Source organism: Macaca thibetana, chromosome 5, assembly GCF_024542745.1.
Source record: "Macaca thibetana thibetana isolate TM-01 chromosome 5, ASM2454274v1, whole genome shotgun sequence".
NCBI lineage: Eukaryota > Metazoa > Chordata > Mammalia > Primates > Cercopithecidae > Macaca > Macaca thibetana.
In genome coordinates this window covers 123,167,032-123,181,539 of record NC_065582.1, presented here as the reverse complement: position 1 = coordinate 123,181,539, position 14,508 = coordinate 123,167,032, and the positions used below count along the sequence as shown (strand labels likewise).

General features: G+C 35.0%; 1 protein-coding gene across 1 annotated transcript in view; it reads right to left on the bottom strand.

Annotated features, from left to right (window-relative positions):
* Positions 1-340: 340 nt before the first annotated feature.
* DCK (deoxycytidine kinase) overlaps positions 341-14,508 on the bottom strand; it is a 30,080-nt gene continuing 15,912 nt past the window's right edge. Inside the window, exons 3-7 of the mRNA XM_050791426.1 lie at positions 7,329-7,522; positions 5,833-5,980; positions 3,617-3,732; positions 2,802-2,892; positions 341-487 (exon numbers count right to left, since the gene is read on the bottom strand). Coding sequence (XP_050647383.1) covers positions 461-487; positions 2,802-2,892; positions 3,617-3,732; positions 5,833-5,980; positions 7,329-7,522 — 576 coding nt within the window. The 3' untranslated portion in view covers positions 341-460. The remainder of the gene's footprint in view (positions 488-2,801; positions 2,893-3,616; positions 3,733-5,832; positions 5,981-7,328; positions 7,523-14,508) is intronic.

Below are 14,508 nucleotides of genomic sequence, written 5' to 3'. Positions count from 1 at the left end.
TTTAATAGGTATACTAATTTACACAGGACACACTACCATTTACTATGTAACATTAAAGCTTTCAGTTAAGAAACTGGTCACCAATGAGGTGAGAGGCACCAGGGGAAAAAGCCAACCTGCTGAGGAAGACAAAAGAGGGGAAAGACGGAAGCTGGATCTTTTCTAATGTAGTTTAGCCACTATACTGATTCTGGAACCATCTACCTCTACACTTCCTGCTATGAGAAATAATGTCTTTGTCTTTAAATGTCTTTTTTAAAAAAAAAGAAAAGAAGAAAAGAAAAGAAAACTGGTCAAAAAGTTTCACATAAGATTCGTTTAAAAATCTTTTCTTTTTCCTTAGAACAAAAATGGTTAAAAACTTGGGTTTTCTAAAGAAACTTGTATTAATATGAAGCTACGAAGATACACAAAGCTGAAGTATCTGAAACCATTTGGCTGCCTGTAGTCTCCAGCAAGATCACAAAGTACTCAAAAATTCTTTGACCTGAGGAAAGGAAGAAAAAAAAAATCAGTATAATTCCTTGACTAATTTGAGGTATCTGATATTCCTCTTCATTTAAAAATATATAATAGTTGAAGACCCCAGCTGTATAAGTAACTATCACAATGCCATTGCATTTACTTTCCAAATAAATATTGTTAAGGCCGGTCCCAGTGGCTCATGCCTGTAATCCCAGTGCTTTGGGAAGCCGAGGTGGGTGGATCACTTAAGGTCAGGAGTTTCAGACCAGACTGGCCAACATGGTGAAACCCCCCATCTCTACTAAAAACACAAAGATTAGCTAGGCATGGAGGCGTGCACTTGATATCCCACCTACTTGGGAGTCTGAGGCAGAATTGGTTGAACCTGGGAGAAGGAGATGGCAGTGAGCCAAGATTGTGCCACTGTACTCCAGCCCAGGTGACACAGCAAGACTGTCTCGAAAAAAAAAAAAAAAAAAGAAAGAAAGAAATATTGTTAAATACTTCAGTAGTAAAAGATGAATGACCTAAAAGGTCATTTTAGGAGTTATTTATTGCTCTGTCGCCCAGGCTGAGTACAGTGATGCAATCAAAGCTCACTGCAGCCTTGAACTCCTGGCTAGGTGCACACCATCATGTCTGGCTAGTTTTTGTTTGTTTTTTTATAGAGATGAGGTCTCATTATGTTGCCCAGGCTGGTCAGGAACTCCTGGGCTCAAGCAGTCTTCCCACCTCAGCCTCCCACAGTGCTGGGATTACAGGTGTGAGCCACTGCATCTATCAATTTTAGATACAGTTCTAAAATAGCTGTAACACCAATTTTATAATCTCTTTATTTAATATCATAGACCATTGACATATGCAGCTTTAACACTGATAACATTAATAAGCACAATAGTTCAAGCAACTCTGAAGATCAAACATGTAGTAGATTTGTCATGTTTCTGAAGCACATATGTGAATCATACCCTGCAATGTCAGTGTGTGGGGAAAATCATATAAGGAGTCAATGAACCTAGCCAATTGACCATAATGTAAGAATATGCTTGTTCTCCACATATTCTAGGCTACTCAGTAATTCTCAAGAGACAAAGATTATTGCCTTGTAAAAATACCTTAAAAAGAAAGTCAACTGCTAACATTATTAATAAAAGTAAATATAATAACGTGAAATGATTCTTAGTCAAAACAAAGAAGTGTTAGATAAAATTAAAAAGTGATTTACAAAGTCAGTTAAATTGATGGTTGGCTGTTAATACTTAATGCTGACTTAATTTCATTTAATAGTATTATAAGTTAATTTATCCTATATTTTTAACATCATTAATAGTATGAAGAGGTCACTGGAATTTTCCAGATAAGCTTTAGTTCATATCATGGGAAAAACAACTACATGTATACGCTATGGTAGTTACATAAAAAGTCAAGATTTTCAAAATCCTTATTATATTCCTTATGAATGTCAAGTCTCTATTAAACAGTAGACATTATGTCACAAAAGAAAGGAAAAATCAAATTTCTCTCAAAACTAAACCAAACAAATTGTGGTTTCTTCTTTATAGCTTAATCACTGAGTTATCAACATGGGTATAGGGATATTTGTTATACAAATTCCCTTACTATTCTCTCTCAAATCTTCATCAATAAATTCTCGCTCAGTCCCTTTATCAAGGGGCACCACTCACTTAACAGAATATGGTCAACTCCCAGTGATTTGAGCGATAAATGCACTGTGATTAAGACAATGACTCAATGATTAAGCAATGTCAATTAATCCTTGACATGATCCCAAATGAAACTGAAAACTAAAACCCTCAATCTCAAGACTTTAGCCAACGTAAAAATGGATGAGATCCATATCCTACAACTTTAAATATCCTCCATATTGAATTTAGTTGAAAAAGATAAATTTAACTTCACAAGCAGTTTATTATTAAAGTATCTAAAGATTGGTGGTGTAAGGAAGAGAGGAAGAAATGGGGACAAAGCAGAGAAAAAGGGGGTGAGAAAGAACTTTTGTTATTATGATTATCCCTATCGTACAGATAGAGGCACTGAAGGATTAAAAAACAATCCTTGTTTTATTTTTATTTATTTAACTTTTTTCTAAAACAGCTGTCAGATTCTGAGATTCCGAAGGATCCTTATTTTAACTCAGGCCACAAAGCTAGAATTTAGTCAGGACTGGAATCTAAACAGTCCAAAATCTTCTAAAGCTCTTAACTGTTTCTTAACATAACTTTATGGAATCTTTTCTGTTAGAAAATTGTTTTCTCACAAGTCAGTACACTTTTTTAGAAAAAACAAATATTTGTTTGTAGTCTGTCTAAATCTACCTTTTCAACCAGACTTTCATGTTTGTCTTTAAAGTCTTCATTAACATCCAGTATTAAGATAGGCACCTCTTGAAGATAATCGAAGTCGGTTCTGTTTAAAAAGAGAGATTAATAAAATAATCAGAAATGTAAAAAAAAGAGAGAGAAACATTAAAAATTCATTCGTATGTCCTTGGAAAATCAAAATGTTGTCAATCATTTACACTAAAGTTACTTTGCAATACTTCATCTGGCAGCCCCTTCTTTCTCATTTAGATTTACCACATGGAGCCAAAAAACTCGGGTACAAATATATAAAGCTGGGTACTGTAACATATGATTCTCTTCAAAATTGAAAAACAGATAATAAAGGAGGAATTTCTGCATTTTAAAGATGAGAAAACTAAAGTTCAGAATTGTCATTCTGAAGCTCAGAGGCTATCCAAGGTCACACCAATAAGACGGGACTTGAGCCAAGATCTCACTAATAACAAAGTCTATCCTCTCAACAACCATGCTATACAATATCCCAAGTCAAAATTCTTTCTGAAAGAGTAACTAAATAATGTACAGATATATTTCCTACTTTATCACTTAAAGTGAAATTTCATATATTATACTAACAATACCACCAAGGGATACTAGTTATAAAAACTTTAAGGAAATAGGATCTCATTGCAATCAACAGAATCAAAATCTATACCTAGTTTTGAAAGATACCAATAAGCAAAATGACTGAAAATTTTACATGTTGCTAGTCATATCTTCCAAATTTTAGATTAAAATTTAACAAAGGTATTTAAAATGAATAGCAAATAAAAATAAAGAAGTCTTACTTCAGTGTCCTATGCAGGAGCCAGCTTTCATGTTTATAATGAAGCTTCTCTAAATATTCAAGAGGAATGCCTTGCTCTTCATTTCTTCCCCGTAAATATATTCGATGTAAGCATTTCTAAAAGCAAGTAATAAGAGATGGAAGAAAAAGGCAGTGAACAATTATTCTTGTCTGCTGCCATCAAAATTTTCTTTTCTGTGTCTCTCTACTCATGCTAGCCAAAATCTCTACTTATTACTTCTTAAAAGTTGAAATAATTCATTTTTCCCTCCATGAGCTTTTCAGCCACTTGGTGGCTCTAAGCCAAGTGGTACTTTCAAAATTAAGTTAAAATAAGTCTATAAATTTTTGGTATCCACACATGAAATACACTGAGTTTGATAAAAAAGAGAAAAAAACTAAACATCTACTTAAAATGTTCAGAGACAACAGCTAAAAGGTATGCCAATCTATAAACATAATCTTACTTTGCTGTTAACCAAACTTGACTATAAAATATCTATGTTCAGTTCACATAAAACCACTAAAGGCAATGGTTCTTAATGTGATGAAAACTCTATACCAGCACAACCAAAACAACTTTGGAATGTTTTATGCCTGTCCTATATCTGCATTATCAAATAAGATAGCCACTAGCTACCTGTGTTTTTTAAGCACTTGAAATACGGCTAGTGTGATGACCAAGGAACTAAATTTCTAAATTTTAATAACCCTAAATTTAAATAGCCACATTGGACAGTGCAGCTCTAGATTATGTTCCCCCAAAAGCACACATACATAAAAAATTTTGTATAATTTGTGGGGGCTTATAGACCCTGAGAAACTCTTCATGCATTCCAAGAAATAAAAGCCTCCAACCTAAATGACATGCATAAGACCATCGCAGCATACAAACTGTGTTTCAAACTCTAAATTCTCTTTTCAACAATTAATCCTTTCATCCAAAGATATCAGAAACAATACTGATGAAATTATCAGTATTAAAATGAAATTATTAGTATTCTTTGTTTTTTGGTGTTTGTACTATTTTCATAACTTTAAGAAATCTTTTCAAAAATAAAAGAATTTCAAAATTATTATAATTGCTAAATTCTAGCTTAATAGTGACTATACATGTTTCAAGCAAAATGAAATTATTAGTATTCCTTATGCTCTTTTTCACATTTTTATTTACTATTTTTGTGATTAAGAACAAAAAAAAATTCAAAAATAAAAGTGAATTTCAAAATTAACTTATGAAATTGCTAAAGAATTGCTAAATCCTCGCTTACTTAATGAAGAACAAAATCTTTACTTGATGGAGAACAAAATCATCCGTTGGAATCAGAAACCTAATTTCTTTGAAAACCCAGCTTTGATAACAACACAGTATTCTAATTTTAGGCCAGAAGTTATGACATTTACATTCATCAGTGCCTACCCTGTGACTTAAGGAAAAAATGAGAATTAAAAAACAGAAACAATAGAAATGCAAGCACCAAAACCAGCAGGCTTCTGATTAAATGTAAGATCTTAATATTTAGGTTAGTTTTATGAAAGGCATATATTTGGTCTTCCTGTATTCATTATATAACATCATATGTAAATAGAATAGCTATGTTATAACCTATCACAAAAAGCACCTTTTCAAGTGAGCTCCCTTAATGGAAAATGGCAAGGGTCCTCTAAGTCTTTTCCCAACTATAGTTGCCATTATCCACTCATTTCCAAGGCACAAACAACCATAATAAAAGATTTCTTGAAATGGACCTCCATCAGCATCGCCATTCATTCAATAAATATTTACTGAGCTCCTACTATATGCTCCAACAGTGCCTACCACTGGGTGTTCTAGGCACTGGAAATTCAACAGTAATCAAAATACCCAAGGTCCCGCCTCAGGAAGCCTATATTCTAGGAGTTGCTTGACCACATTCATTACTTTAACTGTGATGAATGAGAAGAGTCTGCAAATGTTGGGAAGAAATAATGAGGAAAATAAAAAAGGATTGAGGAAGCGCAAAGAGCCTAAAAAAGCAACTTGCCCAGGCTGGGATTCTAATTTGCTGAGAAAAAAGAATGCTCCTATCTACACAGTTACAAGTTTCTAATTTAGAGGTGGGGAGTGGGAGGTTGGGAGACTGGAGTTAAACTAAATTGCCCTGATTACATACCACTAAAAAGAGTTCTAAATATTTCTTTAAATTTTCAATGCAATACATTTTTATTGGGTTTTACCTCTGGAGTGGCTCGAAGATAAATGATTCCATCCAATTCAAGGCTTTGGCCAAATTGGTTATTCATCCAGTCATGCCAGTCTTGATAAATTGTCCACTCAGTTTCATTCATGCATTCAGATTCATACAAATTAGATGCAAAAATATACCTAAAAGAGAGTCTTCATCAACACATGTATCATTTCAAAAAAAACCAAACAAACAAAGAAATAAAAAAGAAAACATGAACACGAAACATTCTCCTAAATCCAGTGGCACATAGTGCCATGGAAAGCAGAAAAAGACAGGAGTCTTTCCATCATGTTTTTGGCCAATGGTTCTCAAAATATGGAGTGAGGACCCCATGAGTCCCCAAGATATTCTAAGGGGTTCTGTGAGAGGCCAGATTACTTCATATACCAATATACTTCAAACAAACAAACATATCATAACAGATTAAATACAGAAGCATAAATAAAAATCCAGCTCTTTTAATAAGTGAGGCATTAAAGATATCTGCAAAAATGTAAAGCAATGATACTTTTCTAGCTAGTTTTTATTTTAGAAAATATAACTTTTTGTGAAGTGTATTTATATTAATATGTAATGAATTTATTATTGCTAGTTTTAAATCATTTTTGTGCATCTCAATTTCTAGTAACGCAAGTATCAATAGGACAAGTTCTTTGGATGCCTCGATAGTTATTAAGAACTGAAAAGAGGCCGGGCGCGGTGGCTCAAGCCTGTAATCCCAGCACTTTGGGAGGCCGAGACGGGCAGATCACGAGGTCAGGAGATCGAGACCATCCTGGCTAACACGGTGAAACCTCGTCTCTACCAAAAAATACAAAAAACTAGCCGGGCGAGGTGGCGGGCGCCTGTAGTCCCAGCTACTCGGGAGGCTGAGGCAGGAGAATGGCGTAAACCCGGGAGGCGGAGCTTGCAGTGAGCCGAGATCGCGCCACTGCACTCCAGCCTGGGTGACAGAGCCAGACTCCAACTCAAAAAAAAAAAAAAAAAAAAAAAACTGAAAAGGGTCCCGAGATCAAAAAGTCTGAGAACCTCTGTTCTGAGCTAACTTTGGAGGTCAAAAGAATCCTAGCATAAGTAGGGCAATTCTAAGGCCCCTTAGAGACTTTTATCTACTTGTTCCAGGTAAGAGTCTAGGATATAGATCCAGATTTAATCAGAGCAGATGAGAATTTTAAAAGGGTTAGAGGGAAAAACAACTTCTCTGCAAATTTAAATGAGATGGGCACCACCATATTCCCAACAGTTTCTATGGAAGCTGGTGATTAATAAATGTAATAACTTCCCTAATGCCATTAGTACCAGACTGCTGAGGGATTTAAATATCATTTTCCATCTTAAATCCCCAACTCAGCCATTCATATTACTAATTCCCAGGAAACATTAAAAAAAAAAAAAAAAAAAAAAAGAAAGAAAGAAAAGAAAAACAAAAAGTCCAGTTCTAAGATAAAAACTTCAAATGGCCACGTATAAGCCATTTATACATACCTGTCACTATACACAGATCGTTCAAAAAGTAATACAGGTTTCTCTGCATCTTTGAGCTTGCCATTGAGAGAGGCAAGCTGAGCTCTTATTCGACTGAGACAGGCATATGTTTGGAAGGTAAAAGACCATCGTTCAGGTTTCTCATACATCATCTGAAGAACATTCCCACCATTTTTCTGAGACGTTGTAAGTTCCTATTTTGAATGTGCAAAAAGAAAAGCAAAATTAATTATAGGGCTATTTTAATTTTTTAAGGCTAAAAAAGAAAAGTCAGATAAATAAATGCAATCATGATTAGCAAAACCAAGATGATTAAGTTCCCTTTCTCATACTCTTTCCAAATATATTTTTCAGATTGTCTGAGGTCTGGAAAAATCCTTAGATCTTTCTCACAAGAGGTTACAAACTAATAACCTATGGAAGAAATCCTTGTTTGGTCCAAAAGGCCTTTTTAAAACTTTGACTTAGTTTGTCAATATTATTGTCAGTATTTAAAAGCTAAATAATTTCACATAAAATATTTGGATTTACATCTTCTTTTTCTTTTTTTTTTTTTTTTTGAGAGGGAGTCTTGCTCTGTCTCCCAGGCTGGAGTGCAGTGGCACGATCTCAGCTCACTGCAACCTCCACCTACTGGGTTCAAGCAATTCTCCTGCCTCAGTCTCCCGAGCAGCTGGGACTACAGGCGCATGCCACTATGCCCGACTAATTTTTTGTATTTTTAGTAGAGATGGGGTTTCACCGTGTTGGCAAAGATGGTCTTGATCTCCTGACCTCATGATCGGCCCGCCTTGGCCTCCCAAAGTGCTGGGATTACATCTTCTTTTTAAAAATGAAAAAAACCAAGCAGTACTGTGCCCATATTCCCTCTTGGCAAAAATCAGCTAGAGTCAAGTCACAGATGCCTCCTTTAGATGGGATATATGCTCTCCAGCTTATTAACCCCCACCATTCCCAGACGATTTTCATAACAGGCCTGATACATTCATTTGGCTGTCTGGTACCTTTAGGCATTTGTATTTGTAACCCTCCAATCTTCTAATACAACAGAATAGTTCCTCCCCCAGATTTTGTAATTCAATACTCTTATTGTTAGAACCACATTTTCCATGTTGAGGAAATATACAAATATAAATTTTAAAATGAAGTAAAAACTCTTATCATCTTTTATCTGAGTTAGAACTAGCATCTGGAAACATGAATTATTTTTCTCTTTCTATAAAGTTTTCCTAGTTCTGTCCACCAAAACGCCTATAAACAATGAGAACCTTGTAGGAATATACAAAAATATCACCCAGATTATAATCTCTAAATACCATTTCCCACTGAAAGGAATTAGAATTCTGATTCTAAATCTGGGGAAGAAAATATACAAGATGAGCTTCATCTTGCATATTTTAGGAAACTATTACAGACCACTGGGATTGTGCCAAGGACAAAAGAGCCAACATAAATAAAGCTGCCACTGGTCAAACAAAGAATTTGAACATCGAAAATGAATGGGAGGCAAAAATCCATGAGTTTATAATACTAAAAACAACAACAACAAACCTCTAGTCATGTTTTGAGGCTCCTAAGGCACAAATTATTCTGGGAATGTGTAGGTGAAAAGAAAAAAAAGTCCCATTTTATTTTGGCCTTTCCTGTATAAATACTTTCAGGGTAATAAAGTGGTATATGAAGAAGAGGTCTTCATTCCTGAAGAATCTCAGCCAATAAATCTAGAAGGCTGGAGAAGGAGTATCACCTTTTACAACACCTACTAATATACTGCAATGAGGCAACAATTAGCAATAGATGCTATTATTAAAGTTAATTGGGAATTTTATAACAGATGAATCAAGCTGACAAAACCTAAACTGTTTGATTTTAACATCACAAAACACATCTTTTTGATTTAAAGAAATACACATCACCAACTAGGAATCTTGCCAAAAAAGAATTGAAAGTAAATCTAATCAAGTCTGTCTCTACTTGTAAATTTACTGGAAATACAGAGAACTGAAAAACATGTTAAATTTTACCAGAGATACACTCAGCCAAAACCAGAATGAGGAAAATTATGTAGAACAAATGACCCTGTTTCTTCAACAAATAAATTATAAAGGAAGAAAAGGAAGAGACAACCAATAGATTAAAATTTAAAAGCATATCAAGGCTGGGCCCGGTGGTTCACGCCTGTAATCCCAACACTTTGGGAGGCCGAGGCAGGCAGATCACCTGAGGTCAGGAGTTCAAGACCAGCTTGGCCAACATGGTGAAACCCTGTCTCTACCAAAATTATAAAAAATTAGCCAGGCATGGTGGCACGCACCTGTAATCCTAGCTACTTGGGAGGCTAAGGCAGGAGAATCACTTGAACTGGGGAGGCAGAGGTTGCAGTGAGCTGAAATCGTGCACTGCACTCCCGCCTGGGTAACAGAGCAAGACTCCATCTCAGAAAAATAAATAAACAAAAATAAAAAATAAATAAAGGGCATATCAACCACCAAATGTAACGTGTGTGAACCTTGTTTGGTTCTTAATTTCAAAAAATTATGAAAATATTATTTTCAATGGGGAAATATGAACACAGACCAGATAAGATGATAAAAAGAATTATTAATCTTTTAGATGATATTTTTTAAAAGACTATATTTCCAGAGTTCTCTTTGAGTCTTTGTTTTCTCCAGATGAAGTAATATATTCTCTAAGATAGAGGTTCTTCAAAATATAGTAGGAAAAGCTCCAGGAGTCTCTGGATTTTTTCAGGAGGCTAAAATTCTGGAGATCTGCTCATAATAACCTAAATATGCTTTTAACATTACTGAGCTGTACCCTTAAAAACGGTTCAGATGATAAATTTTATATTTTTGCCACAATAAAAAAATTAATCACTAAAAAAGACCACATACCTCATTTTATTTGAATTTCTCAATAAATATAATCTCTCTTGCCCAAAGCAATTTCAAAGTTTACTATATTAAAATAACTCAGAGAACCAATCTTGATTCATCACCTAACCAAAAAAATAATAAACTAGTTCTAAAAATACAAACATGTAAATTCAAACTGAATCAAAAATCTGAAATAGAATTTTCAGCTATGAAGATGTTATTGTCTCTTAGTTTAATAGTGTAACAGATTAGAAAATTAACAGTAAGCCAGGGTATCATTATCTGGTTCTTCAGGATAATTTATGAGTCATATAAAACATTTTCTTTTGATCCTATGATGAAATTTGAGACAAATTGCTAGGGTTTTTTGTATGCAAGTATAAATGTTAAGAATAAAATACATATTAAAAATTTATCCAGCCAGGTGAGACAGCTCAGGCCTATAATCCCAGCACTTTGGGAGTCCGAAGCAGGCGGATCACTGAAGCTCAGGAGTTCCAGACCAGCGTGGGCAACATGGCAAAACCCTGTCTCTACAAAAAATTAGCCAGGTATGGTGGCGTGCACCTGTAATCCCAGCTACTCCAGAGGTTGAGGTGGGAGAATTGCTTATGCCTGGGAGGTGGAGGTTGCAGTGAGCCAAGACTGTGCCACTGCACTCCAGCCTGGGTAACAGAGCAAGAATCTTGTCTCAAAAAAAAAAAAAAAAAAGAAAGAAAGAAAAAAAAAAATCTGAAAACTACTGTGCATCATCTTTACCAAACTGAATGTTTATTTTATCAAGTTTTTCCCTCTGCAAACTATCCAGAAAAAAATATGAATGTGTCAGAGTGAAACTACACTGAATACAAATTGGTAGAACACTGTTAGATAGAAAGCAGTTTAGCTACATTTGTGGGAAAAAAAAATCTGTACCTTTTGGCCCAATTAATTCCACTTTTGAAAATTTACTTTAAAGAAATAATCTAAGCCAGGCACAATGGCTTACGCCTGTAATCCCAGCATTTTGGGAGGCCGAGGAGGGTGGATCACAAGGTCAGGAGATGAAGACCATCCCGGCTAACACAGTGAAACACAGTGAAATTTTAGTCTCTACTAAAAATACGAAAGAAAAATTAGCGGGGCGTGGTGCGGGCGCCTGTAGTCCCAGCTACTCAGGAGGCTGAGGCAGGAGAATGGTGTGAACCTGGGAGGCAGAGCTTGCAGTGAGTCCAGATGGCTGCACTCCAGCCTGGGTGACAGAGCGAGACTCCATCTCAAAAAACAAACAAAAAAAAAGATATAATCTAGAATACAGATTTAACCACAAAGGTATTTATCACAGAGCTAAGCGAATAGGTTATCATTTCACTATTATTAGGCATTTATATTAATAATAGTACATGCATACAATAAATTAGGCTGCCGTTAAAAATCATTTACAGTAAATTTTTAATGATAATTTTAATTGCCCTAACATATAAATATTATGGGGGACGGGGAAGAAACAAAATACAAAACTGTATATACTGTTTTATCAAGTAAGATCTATGGTTATCTCTGGATAATAAGGTTATAGGTAAGTTTTATTCCTGTCTTTTGATAATTTCTAATATTTCCTTAACTTCAAACAGTAAACAAGTATTACTTTATAATATTTTTAAAATTATGTATCACCTCCGCCAAAATGTAATATATTACATTATTATTTCAACTATGTAAAAGATACATACAGAGTGGTAGGATTATGGATAATTTTTATTCTGTCTCTATAATACATATCCATTGTCACTTTATGAAAGAATATTTGTTTTATAGGAAGTACAGATTATTGCCAAGGTAAGTGAAAAACAGAAATATCAAGGTCAGCTATAAAATCATTTATCTTTTAATTCTAAGTCTAATCTTTGTAAACATTGCAAAAGAGTTGAATTAAGTTCAATTGTAAAAGATCAGAGTCTACCAAATAAGATAATTATAAAATAGCCAACAGGCCAGGAATGGTGACTCATACACCTAATTCCAGCACTTTGGGAGGCTGGGGCAGGCAGACTGCTTGATCCCAGGAGTTTGAGACAAGCCTGGGCAACATTGGCAAAATCCTATCTCTATAAAAAATACAAAAATTAGCCGGGCATGTCGGTGCGGGCCTATAGTCCCAGCTACTGAGGAGGTTGAGGTGGGAGGATCACTTGAGCCCAGGAGGCGGAGGCTGCAGTGAGCTGAGGTTCACCATTGTACTCTAGCCTGGACAACAAAGCAAGACTCAAAAAAATACAAGCCAACAAAAGTTATCACATCAATTCAAAAGGTACAAGTGGAAGTGCTTTATCAAGCACTCTTAACTAATTTTCAAGAACGACTTATTGGGCCAGAGCAGTGGCTCACACCTGTAATCCCAGCACTTTGGGAGGCCAAGATGGGTGGATCACTTGAGGTCAGGAGTTCAAGACCAGCCTGACCAACATGGTGAAACCCCATGTCTACTAAAATTACAAAAATTAGCCAGGCGTGGTGGCACACACCTGTAATCCCAGCTCCAGCTACTTGGGAGGCTGAGGCAAGAAAATCGCTTGAACCCAGGAGGCAGAGGTTGCAGTGAGCCAAGATCACACCACTGCACTTCAGCCTGAGCAACAGAACGAGACTCTGTCTCAAAAAAAAAAAAAAGAATGACTTATTAAAAGTAAAAAATATGCTGTTGTGTCATAAATAAGTATGGTTTACACCTTCTTTATCATAGTTTCTAGTTTTTCAGTGGCTTACCAGCGGTAAGAAGTGTTGGATAAAAGTAAAATAGTATTGGTAATGTATATGTTAATTAGCTTGGTTTAACCATTCCACAATGTAGACATATTTTAAAACATCATGTTGTATACCATAAATATAATTTTTATATTATATATAATTTACATATGAATATAAAATTAAATATAATTTTTATCTTATATATAATTTACATATGAATATAAAATTAAATATAATTTTTATCTGTAAATTTAAAAATATCTTTTTTAATTAAAAGTAAAATAGTACTTCACAATTAGTAACAGTGATCCTCCAAAAGAATTCAGCTCAATGAAAAAAAAAGAGACAGCTTCCTAGCAGTCTGCATATCTCAAAAATAAGCTAAAAGGAAACAATTAAATCAAAGCTTTGGGCCTAAATAATAACATAAATCACCATATAAAGTACATTATTATTATTTTAAAAAACATTCCATACCAAGATTGCTAATAATCTGAGTGGTATGTTTTAAAGATCATTCTTACCAAGAGTGATTTGGAGAAGGGAGAGATTACATAATCTTCTTTGGTGCTTTGCCTCTTACTATTTTGCCAAAATTAGTGGTACCTTATCAATTGTATAGCAACATTTTGGCCACTAGGTGGCAGGTTAAAAAAAAAAAAAAAAGCTGAACCAGCAAAAGCTAAGCATATGGATGCACAATAAGTTGCTAAAGGAAGAGATCAGAGGTACCAAAGGCCCAATTCTTCCAAATCTACAAATGCCAAGAAGTGTGATGAAATGAGAACATCCAAAGTAGGACTGACCTTGCCAAGGTCTGAAAACAGTCACTTCTCATCACTAAGAGCATTCTAAGAAAAACTGACATTTGAATAGTGGGTGGTTCATACTATAACCTCAAGGAATAGATCAAGGATGAATCTGGGGAAGGACTACTGGATGAAGAAATAAAATCTCACTTCTTGAGTTTAGTGGAAGAAAATATCCAAAGATACAGGGAAGCCACCCACCCAACCATCCTCATATTCTACCACTCTATCCCAGAAATACTATCCCCACAGTGTGAAACTGTTTACAGAAGCACAGAGAATTAACAATGTAGCAGTCCCCAATACACACAAAACAGCTGAGGCCACCTTCCAAGAATGTGCACCAGACTCCAACAAAGGTAATCAAATTGTAACATCATGAAGATATGACCAGATTACAATAAACTGTCTGATAAAAGAATATGTTAATAATAATAGGATCACCTGCATGCTAGTTATAAAGAATGGCCAGTTTGGCATTCTGACTCTAGTATATGGAAAGAAAACGCCCCATTCCATAAACATGGATATCAGATTCAGAAAGCCATTAAGTCTTAAAATGAAGACAAATGTATTAAAGCATCATAATCTGATGACATAGTCTGATTAACATGATTTAACTAATTCCTCTGGGCTCTGATTCCAAGCTCAACAGACAACCTTATTATAAATTGTCTTGTCTTGTATATGAAAGCAATGTTTTTCAACTTCTCTGCAATCTAACTAAAGGGTTCAATATACTCCCAACAATAACAGTAATTCACTAGG